General features: G+C 46.4%; 1 protein-coding gene across 1 annotated transcript in view; it reads left to right on the forward strand.

Moving 5' to 3' along the window:
* DNAH9 (dynein axonemal heavy chain 9) overlaps positions 1-17102 on the forward strand; it is a 193979-nt gene extending 176877 nt beyond the window's left edge. The window contains exons 66-68 of the mRNA XM_035561934.2: positions 2386-2568; positions 9385-9774; positions 16407-17102. Coding sequence (XP_035417827.1) covers positions 2386-2568; positions 9385-9774; positions 16407-16634 — 801 coding nt within the window. The 3' untranslated portion in view covers positions 16635-17102. The remainder of the gene's footprint in view (positions 1-2385; positions 2569-9384; positions 9775-16406) is intronic.
* Positions 17103-18405: the final 1303 nt, after the last annotated feature.

The following is an 18405-nucleotide window of genomic DNA, read 5'->3' on the forward strand; positions in this document are numbered from 1 at the left end:
TTTTACCAGAGACAAACCAAGTGTCTAAAACCGCCAGCCTCATATTATGCAGAACATAACCATGGTGGGATGTAATTGGAGTATTGTCAGTAATAGGACAGTGGCTTTTAATTACCCCCTGAACTGCAGTGCCTTCATTATCATCCCATGACGACGTTGCAAATAAACCTCTGTGGCCTCCCTTGTCTCTGAGCCACCAGTCCCTGTGCACCAGGCTGTGACTGGCATACCGATGGGCTCCCGTGCGCACTGTCTGATGGGTGCAATGTACCACCCAGTGCTCAGCCCACCACTTACTGCTGCCACCAGGTCCCACCCAGCTCCCGAGCTCCCAGGGGCCTTGTAATTCCTTATTTCTAGCTGAACTCGTTTACTGTGCCCATGTATCAGACTGATCTCAGCTCTTCCTCTTGAAAGTCACAGCACATTAAAATCTGGCCCAAGCATTCATAACAGGATCTGAAACCAGCCAACACTTGCTCAGTTTTTGATTTCTGCAGACTTAAGACTTCTGTATCAAGCTCTGCAAATTAATGAATGGCTAATAGGAAGCTTTTGTGAAGTTTGTGTTTTCACGTGTTTCCTTTGGCTTGGTATGCTGCTGGGGAACTTACAGACCTTGCCTAAGGGCTACTCAGAAGTGGTGGGCATGTTCAGTTTTCAGTCCATGCAGGAGTTTGAGGTAAGGGGAATAATCCAGAGGTGGCGAGGTCAAAGGAGATGCTCAAAGGTAGCAAATGTGAATACCTTTCCTCCTATCCCAACCCTTTTTGCCATTTAATTACAATTTGAGTCCTTGGCCAGAGAAGCAGAATTATCAGTGGGTGATCCAGCCAGTGGGGGATATCACAGGGCATGGCTGTGCTGCAGTCCCCTTGAGACAGTAAAGTTGCCCTCAGGGGCTTCATGATCACAGAAGAAAAGTTGCCTGGAAGAAAGGTGGGTCTTGCCCCACCACACTGCCTCGTGCCCGGGGATCCTCCCACAACTAATGTTCTCCTGGAGGTGATCTCTCTCATTTCCTGAGGTATAGCTGGCACTGGCCATACCCCTTTCACTCAGTCCTTCCAAGAGAGTGAGGAAGGAGTTGTGTCTTAGCTTATCCTTTTGAGGATTTTCAGCCACTTGTTTGGCTGAGACAGTTTTAGAGATCTTGCAGTGAAACGGCTGGGAAGCTGTCTTTTTTTCCCAAAGCTCTGAGAAGTCCAGTTACTCCCACAAGTTTCTGAGGCCACGTTACAGAAAACGAGCCATTATTGCTGTGAAAAAGTGAGAGCCAAAGAGATTCGCAGGGAAATTTCAAATTGCAGAGTATTTCTATACTGCACCTCAGGTGCAGCTCAAGAGCTTTTCCAGCTGAGCTTTAGCTTCAGCAACCTTGCTCGTTGCAATAACAACCTACGCATTGCCAATTCTTCATAATGTCTGATGCGTGTGGAGAGTTTGGAGAGCAGCAATGGGAGGAAATGGGAGTACAGAGTCCGAAATATGAACGCCAGAGGGCATGGCAATGAAATTACCCAGGGGCTGCCTCTGCCACTGGCTGGCAGCTGTCATTGTCACCCACATGCCAGCTTTTATACGTGAAAACCGTTGGAACTGTAACTGTGTGTAGCACACTCCTGAAAAGTCCTTGAGGAAACAATGTGAGAGACTTCCATACTGAGTTGTCCAGTGGTCCACATGAACCTTTGTATCTGAGTAATGTAAAAGTAAAAATGTAAAATATTGTACATAAACAATGGTCCCATGAAGATTAGGGGCTTCATGTCTTACTGTTAACCAGAAAGGACTTTCCTGTTGTATTTAGTGTTTAGGTACTAGAGGCATCTTGTTGCATTGTTTTCCCTGTTTACTATTTAGAGATATAAGACACCGTTTCCAACCCAAAATAACTTTGTTTTATTACACCTTTCTTCCATAGCTATATTAGTTCAGAGTGCCAAATTCAGCTTAAAATTCAATTTAATAAAATCACCTCTCTATCAGTATACCACAGAAAAACAGCTTATGAGCTCAGGGTGTCCCGCAGCTCAGCTGAGACTATAGCCCCCTCAGTCTGCCTGCACTGAGTCTGACGTTAGAAGAAGTAAGAGTGCAGACCTGAGACTCGAGAAGAAAGGAGAACGTTACATGTCACACTGACATTTTTAAGCCATCATTTTGAAAACTTCTCATCTGACATTAACTTTGTAAGCATTTGAATTTTAATAGGATGGGGCAAGCTCTTTGAAAGGTGCAATGCCCAGGGCAGCTGACACTGATTGTTTTTGGAGACAGCAACTGGCAGATGGAGTTTTCATCCCATGTTCAGGCAGCTGTCAGTTGAGAAAGCCCCACGGGCCATTCACTAACATCCCTCTCTCTTCTCCCTCTGGCACACAGGTGAAAGCTCTTCTGGATGAGATGCTAGAGAAGCTGATAGATGAGTTTAACATTGCAGAACTGATGACAAAAGTGGAGGAGAGGACACCATATGTTGTGGTTGCCTTCCAGGAATGTGAACGCATGAACATCCTCACCAGTGAAATAAAGCACTCTCTCAAGGAACTGGACCTGGGGCTGAAGGTAGGAGCTCTATATACCTGCAACCACAACATCATAAAATCTTGATGATGAAAAGGTGCTCAGGGAATAAAAGGGGTCACAGTCTGTATTCAGCACTACTAGCTACAAAACCAACTTGACTCCATGGGGAAAGATTCACAGATGCATTTCAAACAGCACATTGTCCCCAAGCCATGAGCACAGGCTTTGGATGGGGTTAAAGATACATGTAATAATGATGGTTTCAGGCACTTCAGTCTACCCGATACTGTAGCACAGCAACAATAGTTCTCTCAGAAATTGAGAAGCAGCCTATTTAAAACTTAGCCAAAATATCATACCTTTTCACAAAACATCCAGTTAATAGGGGGGAGTTTGTAGCAAGGTCTCATTAAAGGCTGAAATCAAAGGAAAGATTGGTCATGTGTAAGGATGCAAGAATATCCAGAGCTGTGAGACAAAAAGGCAAAAATAATAAAAATAAAAATCAAGAGCTTTGGAAAGGCTAAAACTCCCCTTGCTGGGTACGAGTCAATTGCAAATAGAGGAGATTCAGGAGCTGGCCTCCCCTATGGAGATACTGTCTATGATTGCTCCATGCACAGTTACTTCTCCACCCTGATAAGAAACCAGACTCTGATCCAGAAAAATGATGTCTGTGTCCTTCTGGGCAGTGGCTTTGGCCATTGCTTACAGAGAACAGTGAAGGGCTCTGGGGCTGGCAGGTCATGCCAGGTTGTATGCAAGCTTCTGTGTTCAACAGGATGCACAAGAGGGTTGTGCTTTGAGGTTGTATCTGATGGTAGGGGAAGTCATCTTCTGAATTCCCTCCCAGGCAGATGTTGGCACAAAATATAAAAGGCTGTTGACTTCATATTCAATAATAAACGGGCATAGATCAGGCTGCACTGCCAGTGTGCGAGGACCTGCCTGGCCAGCCCTACCAGCTTGAAGCAACTTTCCTTCTTCACTTTGTCATCCCAAAAGACTCTTCACGGTGACTGCGTTTGCTGCACATCCCTTAGAAAGGAAGGGACGTGCCTGGAGGTCATGGTACAAAGCTGGTGGCTTCAGCGCTACCCTGATGCCTTCTCCTTGTCATTGCCACAAACTTACTCTCTGGGCAGTTTCATGGTGTGAGGCAGCAATTAAGGACATCAGTCCCTGGGCACTCCCTGTTCCATTGTTTTCCAAATGACAGGTTGTCCTCCCATTCTGCCAAAATTCAGCTCACAAAAGTGCTCTGCATAGCATGGGAGTCACCATGCTTGAAGAACCTGCAACTACTTTGTCCTGACACCATAGACAGGGCTGGCAGGTGAGCAAGGAGGACCTGTCCTGAGACTGAATGACAGTCAGAACAGTCTCCTGAGGGCACCTTTGAAGAGAGATCTTCAAATGGTATATCTGCAGTGTGCACACAGAGGTGCTAGGGGTTGGCTCTGGGATTTTAGGTAGCTGCAGCTCAGGGAGAGGATTAGGCTGCTCCTAAATCCCAGCCCCATTGTGCTGTGCACTGAGAACCCAGCAGCTCAGACCAGTGCTAGCACAGGCACTTCTGCACTGCGTTCACTGCTGACGCTTCTTGTCTAGATTGAAGAGACAGACATATGATATCCACTTTGTGATGGCCCAGTATGTTCAGTCCATTTTGAAACAGGCTAATATTTGTGTAGTCTGTTGTTACAAACAGACTTCATTTATTTTCTAGCATGAGGCGGTGAAAATTCTGTTTCCTGAGACAGGTGGAAAGAAGTGATTTAATGTTTCAGTGTTTGAGCCCCAAACAAGCTATAATTGTAACTTGAACAAAGTGTAGTGATTAGATTTAACATGGAGAAGAGTAAGCTATTTATTGTTGGTAGGGAGAATGAGTGGAAGCAGGGGCCTAAATAAACCACAGGCAATATGTACCATGGAAATCAGGCAATAATAGAAGGGGAAAATTTCTTCCCAAAGCCCTGCCACAAATCATGGCAAGGAATTGAGATAGCATCATCAGAAAAGGCACCTCTAATGACTACAACAGCCTCAGTGCCTACAGTGGGATTCAGAGACCAAAAGGCCAGGACTTCAGGACTACTCAGAGTAGATACACACATTCGTGTTAACATTTCTTAATCTCGTGTGTGCTGAAGAGACTGAAGGGTCTTAGATACAGCCAGCAGGTGATCCTTCTTTGCCAGTACACAGAGATTGCTGTGGGTCCCTGCAGACTGAGTCAGGTGCTGTGCAGGGCCCATGCTGCTGCCCAGCGTCACCCAAGGGGCCCTTCCCGTGCCTTGGGTGTCTCATAATGGCCAGGCTCACTGCTGCTGGCTCCTCCTGTAGGCAGCGGTGCTGTCCCGGCTCGGCAGCTAGCTCTCATGCTCAGTTTGGAAGAGAAATCATTCTTTAATTGTTCCTTCTGAGAGCAGCTCCTACGAGAGCCATTAATGCACGTTAATCTTCTGGATTGGGAATCTTGACTGACAGCACTCAGAGGAGGAGAGTTTACATAACAGGAGCCGTGGATCTCAGAAGAGAATAAATAAAACACAGAGGAAGCAAGTCCTATTGTTTTTAACTGACTAACTGCTAAAAGAAGGCAATTTGGAAATGTCATAGCTAATTTGAATTTTTGAATAATTCATTGTGTTTATGTAACGGAAAGCGATTGTTTGGTCCAAAAATAGGAGACATCCCATTAAGAGGGAGAGAAATTGCAATAGACTGGTAGCCATCAAAAATAACTGGCATGTTGCATTTCAAAGCCCTTTGTTCTGGATGACTTCAGTGAGACCAGTGGCTGGGCTGAAACACTTGCATGCTAATGTTGTACCCAGTATCGTTTCTGTGAGCAGATTTTGCAACTTCAGTGAAGGATAAGCCTCCAAAATAAGGATAATAAATATTGTAAAAAGATACAGTAAGACCAAATTTCATAAGGCTAACTGGGGGGAGTGTTTCACTGTATCAAGTGAAAATAACCTTAACTGAGAAAACAATAGTCTGCTCATCTTGAGGGATTGTCTGCAGGCTGATTAGGATTTCCTTCAAGGGTGTCTTTAGCGAAAATTACACCCAGTGTTTGGGGGGGGGAAAAAGTAGCTTGAATCATTCCGGATGCACTTCAGTATTCAGCATCTGAAATGCAAATGTATGCATAATTGTGTTTGGGCAACTATATGAGAGAGGGGCTATAGATGCTTTGAACCCTCGCAGGAGATTCCAGCAAGTATGCTCGAATGCACAGGCTTTAAAAATTGCTTTTCTCAAGCCTCCCTGAGAATTATGTTTGGTAATTCATTTGTTTCCTGAAAATAAAACTAGACAGGATATATGATCACGAGGATTATGTTTTTAAATCAATCTGACTGCACACATTTTACAATATTTTTACCAGCTTCAAAACCTTTCCAGGAGTGAATAATGCTTCTGACTGTCCGTGCCAGAAGGTCCCATGGTTCTCAGTGTCCTCCTGTGACCAGTGCGGTACTTTGCCCATCAGATGACAATTTCTGTGTGGTCCTGCCATGGTTTTAACCTGACACCAGCCTACTGAATAGGGAACTATGTTCTCCTGAGATGTGTGATGATGACCCATGTGATACGAATGAGGAAAGAACCAAAATGTGACTTCAGCATTTGTGTGCCAACAGAAGTTGTTAAATAACAAAACCATGATAACTGTTCCCTGCTGAGGTCAAATCATTTTGACAATCTACCAGCTCCTCTGATAGGATATGGCCATGCTTTACTGTTGTGTAACCTTTAATTGCAGGTCACTAAATTTTCTTCAAATGTGTTATAAAGTGAAAAAACTCAGGTACCTGAGGGGAAATGCACGGAGCATGCACTGCCTTTATATTTCTGTGCGGCTGCATAGCAAATACCAAAATGAGAGATCGTTCTCAAGGGTGTTTAACCTTTGTGCTTGAAATTACTCAGGGCTTTGAAGACCTTTTACCAGGTAACCTGCCATTTTGAGATTCCCTACAAATATAAAATCATTGAATAGAAATGGTGAGGTGAGTTACTGGCAGACACTTACCTGCTCCCTGCTCACACAAAGCTGTTGAGTGGCTTTATGAAACCAGGGAGGCTGGTGTGCATTTTGAAAGGCAGTTAGAGCTGTTCCGCTCGGTTTAGGACTAGCAAACTGTCGTGCTTCCACCAAGCCGTTCATTTAACCTCATTTGTCACATCTAGCTTCGAAAGCATTAAAAAAAAGACCATCTTAAAACCTCTGTACATATGATTTTCTCTGTCCACTAGAAATCTGTTCTCCATGGGGAAACCCTGCAGGTTGAGTTGCTTGCTTTTAACAAGTCATCTTTAGAGCAGAGGTTTAATAATCCTTTGTGTCAGTCCAGCCTGTTGAGAGGTGCACAATTCCCAGTGAGGGGATTTCTGCACGGGAAGCCACAGATCTGTGGGGGGCAACTCTGAAGGGAGGTCCTGGGTCCGTGGTGGCTTCCAGGCCTGGAGGCGATGCAGAAGCACTCTCAGCTCCGATTTGAGTTGGTGGGTGCTGGGGCCCACTGACGTACTGCCCTTGCTTTTGATAGTGCCCAAACTGAAGCGCTTATTGCCCGTTGCCAAAAAAAAATAATTTTATAGTTGAAATTTAGAAATTTATATCGGGGAATACAAAAGATAAGTATTCCAAGTCTAGTTTAAAAAGCCAAAGTGGATATTCCTGGTGCCTGAATTCAGCTGACGTCCTGCCTCCCATTGACAAGGCACAGTGCCTGTGCAGATGTGTGCTCAGTCCTTTGTTTAAGCTGTCATCCAGCACCTCTGTGTGTTATGTTTGCAGTGTGATGAGCTCAGGGGATGACAAGTTCAGTCACAAGCTTGGGTGTCTCTGGTCTCTTCACGCTATATGTACTTTAAGAAAAAATGCTTGCTAACCTGGGAGTGCCAGCATGCCCTGAGTCTTGATCACCCAGCACCAAGCCTGCTTCCATTTGTGACTGCCAGGTACATGGGCCATCAATAAGGACGCTTGTTACTGCACTGCTGTGGTCTGGCTGGGTCTTAGCTGTGATCTTGACTGCTGAAGCCTGTCAGTGCAATCTGCAGATCAGAGCTCGGCGGGGAAGCAGCACAGTCAGTGTAGGAATAAGCTGCAAAGATTTTCTAACTGCTGGACTCTGACAAACTTTGCTAAACACATGTCAGGGGTTGCTTTAAAAGGATTTCAACTTTTGCCGAAGCTTCACAGATTTCCCTGCCCCTGCAAAGGGCACCTCTGCTGACCTCATGGCTGGAGGCACTGAAGTCCTGTGAAAGAACAGTTGGAATTTGTTAATGTGAATAGACTGACCCAATTCCCTCGCCCTCGTTCTCAGCAATGGCACAACTGAGTTCAGTTAATCATTCCAAAAACACTCAGCCTGAGGGAAAGAGAAATTGTAAGTCAGATAAATTTTGGCAAAATGATAAGGGGACAAAAGTAGGTATTTATAATGGACACCAGCGATCAACATTGTCTCCAAACTGCTGCGGTGTGTTGTGCCCTGCCATCTCAGCACGGGGCATGCAAAGTTTTAAATTGTGCAGGGCACTGAAAGCCAGTAGCAGCTGAGCCTGCAGTTGCAAGTTCTGTTTTTGCAGTCTGGTTGGTTTGAGTGTCACAGAATCACAGATTAGTTGCTCTGGAGATTAAGTCCAATCCCCCCTGGCCCCACTCAAGGTAGGTTCAGCTGGAGCAGGTTGCCCAGGACCATGCCCAGTTGGGTTACCAGTACCTCCAAGGATGGAGACTCCACAACCTCTCTGGGCAATCTGTGCCCGTGTTTGAGCACCCTCACAGTAAAAAAAGTTTGTACTTGTGTTTCAGTGGAATTTCCTGTGCTGAGGACCGTCCCCCTTGGCCTGTCACCACCAATGTATGCCCCCCTCGGCAGTTTGTGAGCCCTCTCTGTGTGCCCCTCCGTGCAAACTGATGCACAGGCTGCTGCATCTCTTATCAGCCTCTGTCAGCTGCACTTCCAGCATCAGTGCCGTTCAGGCATCTCTTGCTTAGACATAAGGTAATTTCAGCTGGATACAGCAGGAATTTTCTTAATTTTCAACTAGCAGACACTGGGGGCCTGCTGCAGAGAACAAGAAGTTCAAGGGGGATGCTGTTATGCAGAACCCCCTTTTTTGACCATGAATTGATGTTCCAGCTCTTCTCCTGTTTGGGCCAAACTGATGCAGGCTTCTAAAAGCTTTAATAATTAACTGCTGGGTAGAGGAAAAGCCAAGCCTCTCTATCCCACTTGGCTGAATCATATCTTAATTTGTTGTGTGTTTCCCTGCTGTGAAAGAAACTGTGATTACATTTGCAGGTAACGTGAAATCAAAAAGAAAGACTTGCACTGCAGAGTATTAAAGGAGGAGGGGAGTGAGGGGAAGTGGAGGAGAGGAAGCAGAAAGGACTTGGCGTAACAAACATTTGGACAATTTGGAGTAGGTTATCAGAGACCCCAGTGCCCTGCCCTGGTAGCATTGGTGGGAACAGCTTTGCGCCTCTGAAAATCTGCCCTATAAAGCTCTTCAGTCAATGATAGAAAACAGAAGCAACACTGGAGCAGCTGAAGGACAGTCATGCTCACGGTCACTCCTACATAGCTTTTCCTCCAAGTAATAGTTTTACAGTAGGAATGATAAGACTGTAGGAGTATTAGGCTGCAGTCGATGGTATTCATGAAAACCCAAAACGCATGAAGAAATTCACAGTACGTGAACACTGGTGACAGTGTAGGGTGCCACGCTCTTCTACGCTTCCTTGCTCAGTCTCTGCTGTCAAGCAGCTTTGTTCAGGTTAAACAGTTGCTGCTGCTAACTGTGCCCTCTCTTACTCAGGGAGAGTTGACCATGACAAGTGACATGGAGAACTTACAGAATGCCCTCTTCTTGGACATGGTGCCTGAGTCCTGGATAAAGAAGGCCTATCCTTCCACAGCCAGCCTGGGCATGTGGTTTGCTGACCTCCTCACTCGCATCAAGGAGCTGGAGACCTGGACGGGAGACTTTTCCTTACCCTCTGCTGTGTGGCTTGCTGGGTTCTTCAGTCCCCAGTCTTTCCTAACAGCCATCATGCAGTCCACAGCCCGAAAGAATGAGTGGCCTTTGGACAAGATGACCTTGCAGTGTGATGTGACGAAGAAGAACCGGGAAGATTTTGCCAGTCCTCCTCGGGAAGGGGCTTATGTCCACGGATTGTTCATGGAGGGTGCGCGCTGGGATGCACAGGTGAGCTCCCAAGGCTGTTGTGTTACAAGAGGAATCACAGACTTTATGCCCTTATTACTTGGTACTGTGCTTCGGGAAACTTCCCAGCCCAGACAGTCACACATCTAAAGCAGACGTTTGAGCTGCCTCTATAGGGGTGGGAAAGAACCGGGTCTCTCTGCAGCCTTGGGTAGGTATCCAGGATTGTCAGATGGATCACCCCTTAGGAGTGGCCTGTTTTGTGGCTATGAAGGAATTTCAAATTGGCCAACTTGGACTGACATGTTTGGTTCCTGCAAGGTGAATCTCAACCTCAATGACATTGACAGAGTACATAAACAGCTGTTGGTACTCACGGTGTTAGGAAAGACACAAAATGTGGGGTCCTCTCAGGATTGTAAAGCCCCTGCACCTTTGCATGGTTGTGAATCACAGAATCGTTAAGGTTGGAAAAGACCTCCAAGATCATCTGGTCCAACCGTCCCCTTATTACCAATGTCACCCACTAAACCATGTCCCCAGGCACCACGTCCAACCTTTCCTTGAACACCCCCAGGGAGGGTGATGCCACCACCTCCCTGGGCAACCCGTTCCAATGCCTGACTGCTCTTTCTGAGAAGAAATGACTTCTAATCTCCAACCTAAACCTCCCCTGGCACAACTTGAGGCCTTTCCCTCTAGTCCTATCACTAGTTACCTGCGAGAAGAGGCCAACCCCCAGCTCCCCACACCTTCCTTTCAGGTACTTGTAGAGAGCAATAAGGTCTACCCTCAGCCTCCTCTTCTCCAGACAAAACAACCCCAGTTCCCTACTGCTGCCTTCGAAAGTTACATGACAGACTTTTACAGTGTCACTACTCTGTCCCCTGCTTAGCAGCAGTGAGGAGAAAGGAGAGGACGCTGACTGTAAGGTCCTGATCCTACCTCTTCATATCCCCAGAGCTAAATGGGTGGTATGTGCCAACACCAGACCACTGTCCCTCCGCGGCTGAGTGGTGCATGCTGTCATCTGGATAGACAGGGCTTGTGACCAAAAGTGAATGACATCCTTCAGTCATCCCCTTAGGATGGCAAATAAAGCTTGCATGGAGGTCTAACCTGTATGGCCAAGGCAGACTTATGCTGATGGCCCAATGTGGTGTGGGGGAGGCACGTCCTGGACAAACAGACAGCAAGGGTGGGTGGCCCTTGCTCTTCTTCCCCTTTCTGGATGTGGCCCAATGCCCTTCAGCCATAGCAGCCAGCCTCGGGGCAGCCAGGGTGAGAGCCACACTTACCAACCAGGCACATGAAGGGAAGCCTGCTCACTTGCTATTTCCTGCCCGTGTAGCTGTCAGCGCTCCTCTTACAGAGCACCTCGTGCTGCAGCATCCCAGAGGAGCACACTTGTCCCTGTCATTCCTTCTGACAGTTGTCAGCTGTTAGGAGTTCAGTCTGCAGAGCGAGAGCCATTAGTCTGACAAATCCCCACTGGGCTTGGTCCTGTGAGCTGCCTGGTCTGTTGGTACCACGAATCCCAATTTGTGCTGCGCGTGAGAATTAAATGACAGTGATTCATGCAGCTCTTCCTCTGGGCAGCCAGTGCAATGCTCCTGCTGCCACTGATCTGCAAGGGAGTGAAAGGTGATCAAAGTGAGTCACCCAGAACTTACTTACCTGTGTCAAGTTTGCCCTCTCAAAGGAGGAGGCTTTTCTTTCAGAGGTAGCTCTTCAGAGCCTTGACCTTGAAGAGCCTCCTTTATCTGTTGTGGGACTTGGTGGTAAGATGCTGACTAGAGGGACCATGCCTGTTATATACTATATCCCATCCTGACCCTGCAATTCAAATCTAATACTCCATTTATTTTTCGTCTCTTTCTCTGCAGTAGTTTTCCATGAAGGACAGAAAGTTAGGCAAAGCGTAGAACTCACTGACTGATGCAACCTGCACATGTTATTGGAACCCTTGGGAAAGGCAAAGCTCCAGGCCATTTTTTCTCTGGGATCCAATGTGTATGCTGGGTCTGGGGAGCCACAGCCAGTGAGAAACATTGGCAAGGACCTTGTCAAAAGGTTGCTGTAAAGGTCTCACATGGTTATAAGGTCAAATCTCCTCCCATGTTGGATTTGTCTTTGCTGACAGCAGAAGTCACTGCAGCAGAACAAGGACAAGCCCCATCCATTTACCAAGCCCCTACAGTTCCCCGCCTGTTCCTTTCCTAAGCCTTTGGTGTGGCTGCGTACAAAAAAAAAAAAAAAAAAAAAAAAAAACACCCTTGCAGCACTTGGAGGTCACAAACCCCTGCTACAGGGAACCCTGGATTTCACTTGCCCTCAAGAATGAACATTTTAAGCTGATACAAATCAGCTGGGCACAGCAGAATAGAGAGGGTTTTTAAAAAGTACTGGTCTTGCGTGTCAAATGTTCCAGTAAAAACAAATTCCAGTGATTGCTGTTATGTTTTCTGTTACCATCATTGCCACCATTACTAGCAAATGGCTGAGTTCTGCCTAGTTTTGCCCTTTCCCAGGTGGTAATGGAAGTAAAGAGTGAGAGGTTTTGGTGGTGTGAAGACAGAAATCTTTTGGGGTACATGTGGCTTCTCTCCTCTGCTCCCTCCAATATCTTGTATGGGTGACTGCATTCAGCAGTGCAGTTTCTTTTCAGAGACAACCTAGACTTCGGTAAATGTGTTTTTCTGGTTACATTTTCCTTTTGATTGAAAGATACTGAGCAATTACATTTATAGAACCATTCATAATCTCTGGGTATCATGCTTCAATTTATTTCAGAAAGAAAAAGAATATTTTCATATGTTGCTGCTCACACCAAAATATCATTTCTACCCGGTGGAACTATTCGTTTTACCTGTAATCCAGTGAGCACCAGTATACATTAATGGATGAAGAATTATTAAAACAGCTGCACAGTTATTTTGGGTTGTATACTTCTTCCAGTTAAACCTCTGATAAGAATGGCAGGTCATGTTTAGAAGAACTCCTCTGGGGAATACCTCCACTTTTAAAGTAATATTTCACATTTAGGTTTTGCCTCCAAAAGGGAGAGAATTCCTCCTGTGTTCTCCTACTCACATTTTTCTATTTATTTAAACATTTATGTTTGCCCTTGGGTGTCTTAAATTTATAAAACATTCATTACAAAACTGCAGGCTGCTATTAAATGAAATGAAACCAAGCAGGTTATTTTGGGTCCAAATGATCTGTTGCTGTAGCACTGTTAAAGTCAGTGGAGCTCAGCAAGACACGGTTTGACTGGTAACACTATGAGACATTTTGTCTCAAGACTGGGAGACTGCTGACTGATTCCTGGCTCTCTCGCTCCCAGGGCTGGAGTGTTTGATGCCAGGCGTGTGCCCTGCTACTCACCAAGGGCACTGGAGCACGGTAGGACAAGGGGAGAGGTGGGTTTTGTGCCACACAGAGCTTTGCAGTGTGTAGACAACACACTGCCTTGTCCTTGGAAGGCGTGCGTGGAGTGCTGAGCGGTGGCTTAATACTGTCTGTATCTTTCATGGCACACCAGCTAGAGCTTCGATGTGCTTTATAAAGCTAATCACCAAAGCAAATCACCAAGCAAAGCACCAGTCTTCAACCAGTGGAGAGGCTTAGAAGGGACAGATCTGTGTGGCGAGGAACAGTAAGAGCACGTGTTTATTTGGTGGTTCAGGTAGCTCAGTATCTTTGGGAACAGTTGCATATCACTCACTTTTTTATCTCAGGTGCTTCCCAGAAGCTAGTATAGATGAAAACAGCATCAGTGTGCAGCCCAGCCCTGGTACAGCCCAGTGTTGTGATCCCTGACCACCTCAGCTTGCCACGTAGCCTTCTGCTGAGGCTACGGTACATCAAATCTCATGCATCAGAGACTGAAATTTCTTCTGGGGATGGGGGGTGGGGGGGGTGAGATGGAATGTCACATGAAGCCTTTGCCTGCAGATGTCAACTGTCAGTAATGCCGTGCATTTGTGAGCTATGAGAGCCAGAGTGGGATGTGGCTGAAGCTGGGGTCTCCAGTGATAAACATACAAGGCAGCCACGGAGGGGACACCTGTGTAAGCAGCCAGTCTCTCATTTACAGTTGTTTTTGAAAAATGCATAATTTGGCAAACACTTTTACATCTGTACCTCAATTCTGAAACTAGTCAGAGTTAACAATTCATCTCTCATTTGGCTTTGCTGGACAGAACACCATTAGGGTTTCTCCACTGCATACACCACGGGCAGCTCTTCTTCTCATTCCCCATCTCCAGCTGAAGATGGAGATGTCTCCGGACCACCTTGGAGTGATGTTCTGGCTGTGCTGCTGGCCGGATCACCAGCCCCAGTGTGGTGGTTTTACTGTGGTGATTTTACTTGGGAAAGTTAACTCCATCCCAGACAGACCCAGCACACCCAGCTGGCAGTATCAGCCCCCTGCCCTGCAAACGGATCCAACTCTATCTGAAAGGCAACCAAGCCACGCAAAAAGGGCCTTAAGCCAACAGACCCTAAATAAGATGCACCCATGCTCGTAACACCTCAAAATACAGCTGAGTGGAAAGGATGTTGGCTCACTGCATGTGCGCTTGGGCCCATCTGTCATCATCTCTGGCTTGTGACAACTGCTTTGTGTCCTTTGGTATGTGGCAATGTATTATGTCCGCTCTTCAAAGTGCCTGTTGAGAAGCCAAGACGAGCAGAAGTGAAGACTCCTTTAGGATCTGTGGGCTAGAGCTCTCTGGGCACCGAACAGTGGCTTTTTACCAGGTGTGCTGTGGCAGTGGTTAGAAAAAATTCCTTTCAGAGTGGAATTAATTTTGATTGTGAGAGCGATAAAAAATGCAAAAGCAAATCAGCCCAGACATAACACAGTGATGTGTCCCATAGAGATACCTCCAGGAGATATCAGATCTTGTTAACCTAGAAATAGGTAAAATATATCTTGGAAATTTGATTTGAATTATTATCAGTTTAAAAAAAAAGAAGAGATCTGATCAAAATCTGATCTCAGAGATGAAAGGTATGGATTTAAGAAGAGAACATCATAATGTTTGATAAATAGCTCCTATGCAAGGTATTGTAAGAATTATTTAATGTTTGTTCAGCACATTGGAAATAGAAAATCCTAAATCAGAGTTGGGTTTATCGTTAGCTTAGTGTAACAGATGGTATTAGTACAATTAAACCAAGATGTATTGCAAGAGGGATTATTTTTCTTCACTCATTTGCAGAACTAAGCAAACTATTAGAGAGGTTGAATCTCATCCCCCAACTCTGATCTAAGAGCATTTGAAATAATAATGATATGTGAAGCTAAGTTGCAGAGAGAAGCAATTTCTTTAGCACTGAGAAGTTTTATTTCCTTTTCCATATTTGTTTTCATTTGCTCTCTCTAGCCTCCATTAAGCAATTTTGCAGGCTTTCCTGGAAGTTGATTGATGTGGAGTGCATTTTATTGTCAGAAAGAGAAACACAAGTTGCTGGAGAGACCTGAGTTAGCGAAACAAGCCGTTGATTTCTTGCCCTGAAAGCATCCCGTCTTTCTCCCAGGTCAGGCAGCCTGCTGAGAGAGAGCATTGCTTTGGAGAGGATAATGTGGGCTTGTTAGTTTAAGATTATATTCTCTCAGGCATAAGCCACCTGAGTCCCCTGTGCTCATGACAGCAACTGTGAGACTGGAAACAAGCCTATGGTACCTTTTGGGGCCCCGCAAAACATTTTCTGCAGTCAGTACACAGTAGACAGGCTATCCCAGGTCATGCTCAAAGCGTGGTGCTGTGGTGGGACGCTCACTTGATGTCTTTTAGGCTCTTCTTAGGGGAGTGTTGTTCTCCAGCCTGAGCCCTGCTCGGGTGTCCACTGTTGGTTCTAGCACAAGCAATGTTCACAGAATCACAGAATGGTTTGTGTTGGAAGGAACTGTAAAGACCATTCTATTCCAATTCACCTGCCATGGGCAGGGCCCCCTGCCCCCAGCCCAGGCTGCCCCCAGCCCCATCCAGCCTGGCCTAGGGCACTGGCAGGGATGGGGCACCCACAGCTCCTGGGGCAGTCTGCGCCAGGGCCTCACCATCCTCATAGTAAAGAATTTCTTCCTTATGTCTAATCTAAATCCACCCTCTTTTAGTTTAAAGTCACTACCCCTTGTCCTGTCACTACACCCCCTGACACAGAGTCCCTCTCCAGCTTTCTTGTAGGACCCCTTTAGGTGGCCCTCACTCCCTGTGAAGTGGTTCTGGTCTGGCAAAACCCTGAGTAAGAGCTGGGTGTAGAACAAGTGTGATGGCCCTGGATGTAGGCAGGACTTCTAGGCTAGATGTAGCTGTAGACAGGAGATCAGGAGCTGGACAAAGACATGGACAGGAGCATCGTTCCCTCACAAATTTCTGCTCAGGCATTTGTGGGTTTGGGCACCTGGGGACAGCAGGTATCAGTTTGTACCAGTCCCATTGGAATAAGCTACATTTGAGGGAGGCATCTGATGAAATAGGCAGGTGTTTGATCCAGGCCCTCCTTACCTCAGATAGAATTAGCCACCCCCTTGATCTCAGGGGAGATGTTTGCACTTGCCCTGTAAGGCCAGTCTGTATAAACATTACAGGTGATCATGTGTATCGGGGTACAGCAGATGGAGGTTTTGGCAATCTAACTAAGACCTCTTCTTTCCTTTGTAGGCCGGGATAATCACAGATGCCAGGCTCAAGGAACTAACCCCGGCCATGCCTGTCATTTTCATCAAAGCCATTCCAGCTGACAAGCAAGATATCCGTAGTGTGTACCCGTGTCCTGTCTACAAAACACGCCAAAGAGGGCCAACTTATGTGTGGACTTTTAACCTTAAAACTAGAGAAAATCCTTCCAAGTGGGTGCTCGCTGGTGTGGCGTTGCTGCTACAGATCTAGGCTCACCAGCAGCGCGCCTCATTTAGAATCCCTAACAATTTCTTTCTCAGACAATTTTGAAAACAATATTCTTAGGCTAAACCCAAGTTCCATCTCTCTGCATAGTGGCCTCTTGGCCTAAATAGAGCCTGCAAGGAGTTGAGAGAGGTACAGACACTTGGACCAGATTCTTGGCTGCTGTAAACCAATGTCCCTTAGCTCCTGCACTGCTGCGCTGGAAGATCCAAACCCACACCCAGATTTTCCATACACAGAGTGTGTTAAGCTCAAATCTGAAATTAAAGTTCTTTTCTCTTTCATGATTCAAAAGTAGTTTCTCCAGAATCATAGGTACTTCAGTGACATGTGAAATTCTTTAGATCTTCTTCTTTTCTGTATGTGAATGTTTCTTTCTCATAAGTGCAATGTTGAACCCAGCAGCTTTGGTGGATGTGTTCTGGTTCTTGCTAATATTCCTATGAACTTTAGAACCATTGAAAATAGTACTAATATCTAATGTGATTAATGTAATCAACAGTAAAAATACGGCACGGGGCTTATTTAAGAAGACTATTTCATAATGATAGAAAATTACTAATAAAAATCATTGTTCCTGGCCTAGTGCTGCCTGGAGACCAGTATGACACATTTACTCATTGCGTGGAGAGTGCGTGCAGTGACAGGTGGGACAAATGCACCTGTTTGGATAGTTGCACTTGTAAATATGAATGGAGGGGGTAAGAGCTGATGTGTTCCAGAGAGGGATGGTGGGCTGCGCATTACCTCAGTGAGCCAGGCACACGGTGCTTTTCGGTCTGCAGGAGCTGGGACATGTGGCGTTAGGGTTGCCTGGGGACATGGAACTGTGCTGTGCTCTCCCTGCAATCTGCAGTGCTTTGTGGCATGGCACAGGACCCTGCCTCTGCTCTTTGCTGTTTCTCCTCCTCATCTGGTACGTGGTATCCTGCTGCCTCTCACCATGCTTGTAACCATGGGTTTTTTATTAGTGGGGTCACTGCCCTCTCTGAGCTTGCTGAAGGTATCTGGCATTGTTTGCTGTATCTTACTGAGACAACTCTGACCTGCCATATGGCATCATGCCTCCCTGAAGAGCATTTCAGGAATCCTGTGAAAAGCTCCTCCAAAGCCTGGGCTGAGCCCACTGCTTCATCTCAGTGAGCAGGATCTCACCAGCATCACCTGAGGACTCTACAGTGAAAGGTCTCCAGAGAGGTCTCTAAATCAGAGGTTTCATCAGACAGCTTCCTCGGCCAGAGCATCCTAAAGAGGTGGGTAAGTGTGAAATCCCCAATGTTCAGAATGCCGAAAGCCAGGAAGCAGCAGTGCTGATGTTCCCCGCTGACCACGTTTTGCAGTGCAGCGAAGCAGGCGTGTGTTGCATGGTCCTGTGCTGTCACCACGTGCCACACAATGCCAACCTTCCCTGGCCTGCTGGGAAGTGCTCCCGTGGCCTTGGTAGCTCTGCCAGCCTGTGTGCCAGTCAGTTATGGAGAGGGGGATGCTCACAAGGGCTCATCCAGCTTTCAGTTCATCTGGGTCTTGTGGAGAGCCCTACGCTGGGAGATGGAGAAAAGGATGATTCAACTTGCTGCTAAGGAGCTGATCTACGTTTGGTAGTCTTCAACCCTCCTTACTTGCATCTTGCCACTCCTAAACGGCTTGCTGTGGTTGTGGAGCCAGCCAAGGGCTGGATGTGTGGAGGCTGCCACAGGCTCCACGTTCGGTGGGCAGCACTGGGCTCCTCACAGCCTCATATCAAACTCATCTTTTA

Source organism: Cygnus atratus, chromosome 18 (genome assembly GCF_013377495.2).
Source record: "Cygnus atratus isolate AKBS03 ecotype Queensland, Australia chromosome 18, CAtr_DNAZoo_HiC_assembly, whole genome shotgun sequence".
In the NCBI taxonomy this organism is placed as follows: Eukaryota; Metazoa; Chordata; class Aves; order Anseriformes; family Anatidae; genus Cygnus; species Cygnus atratus.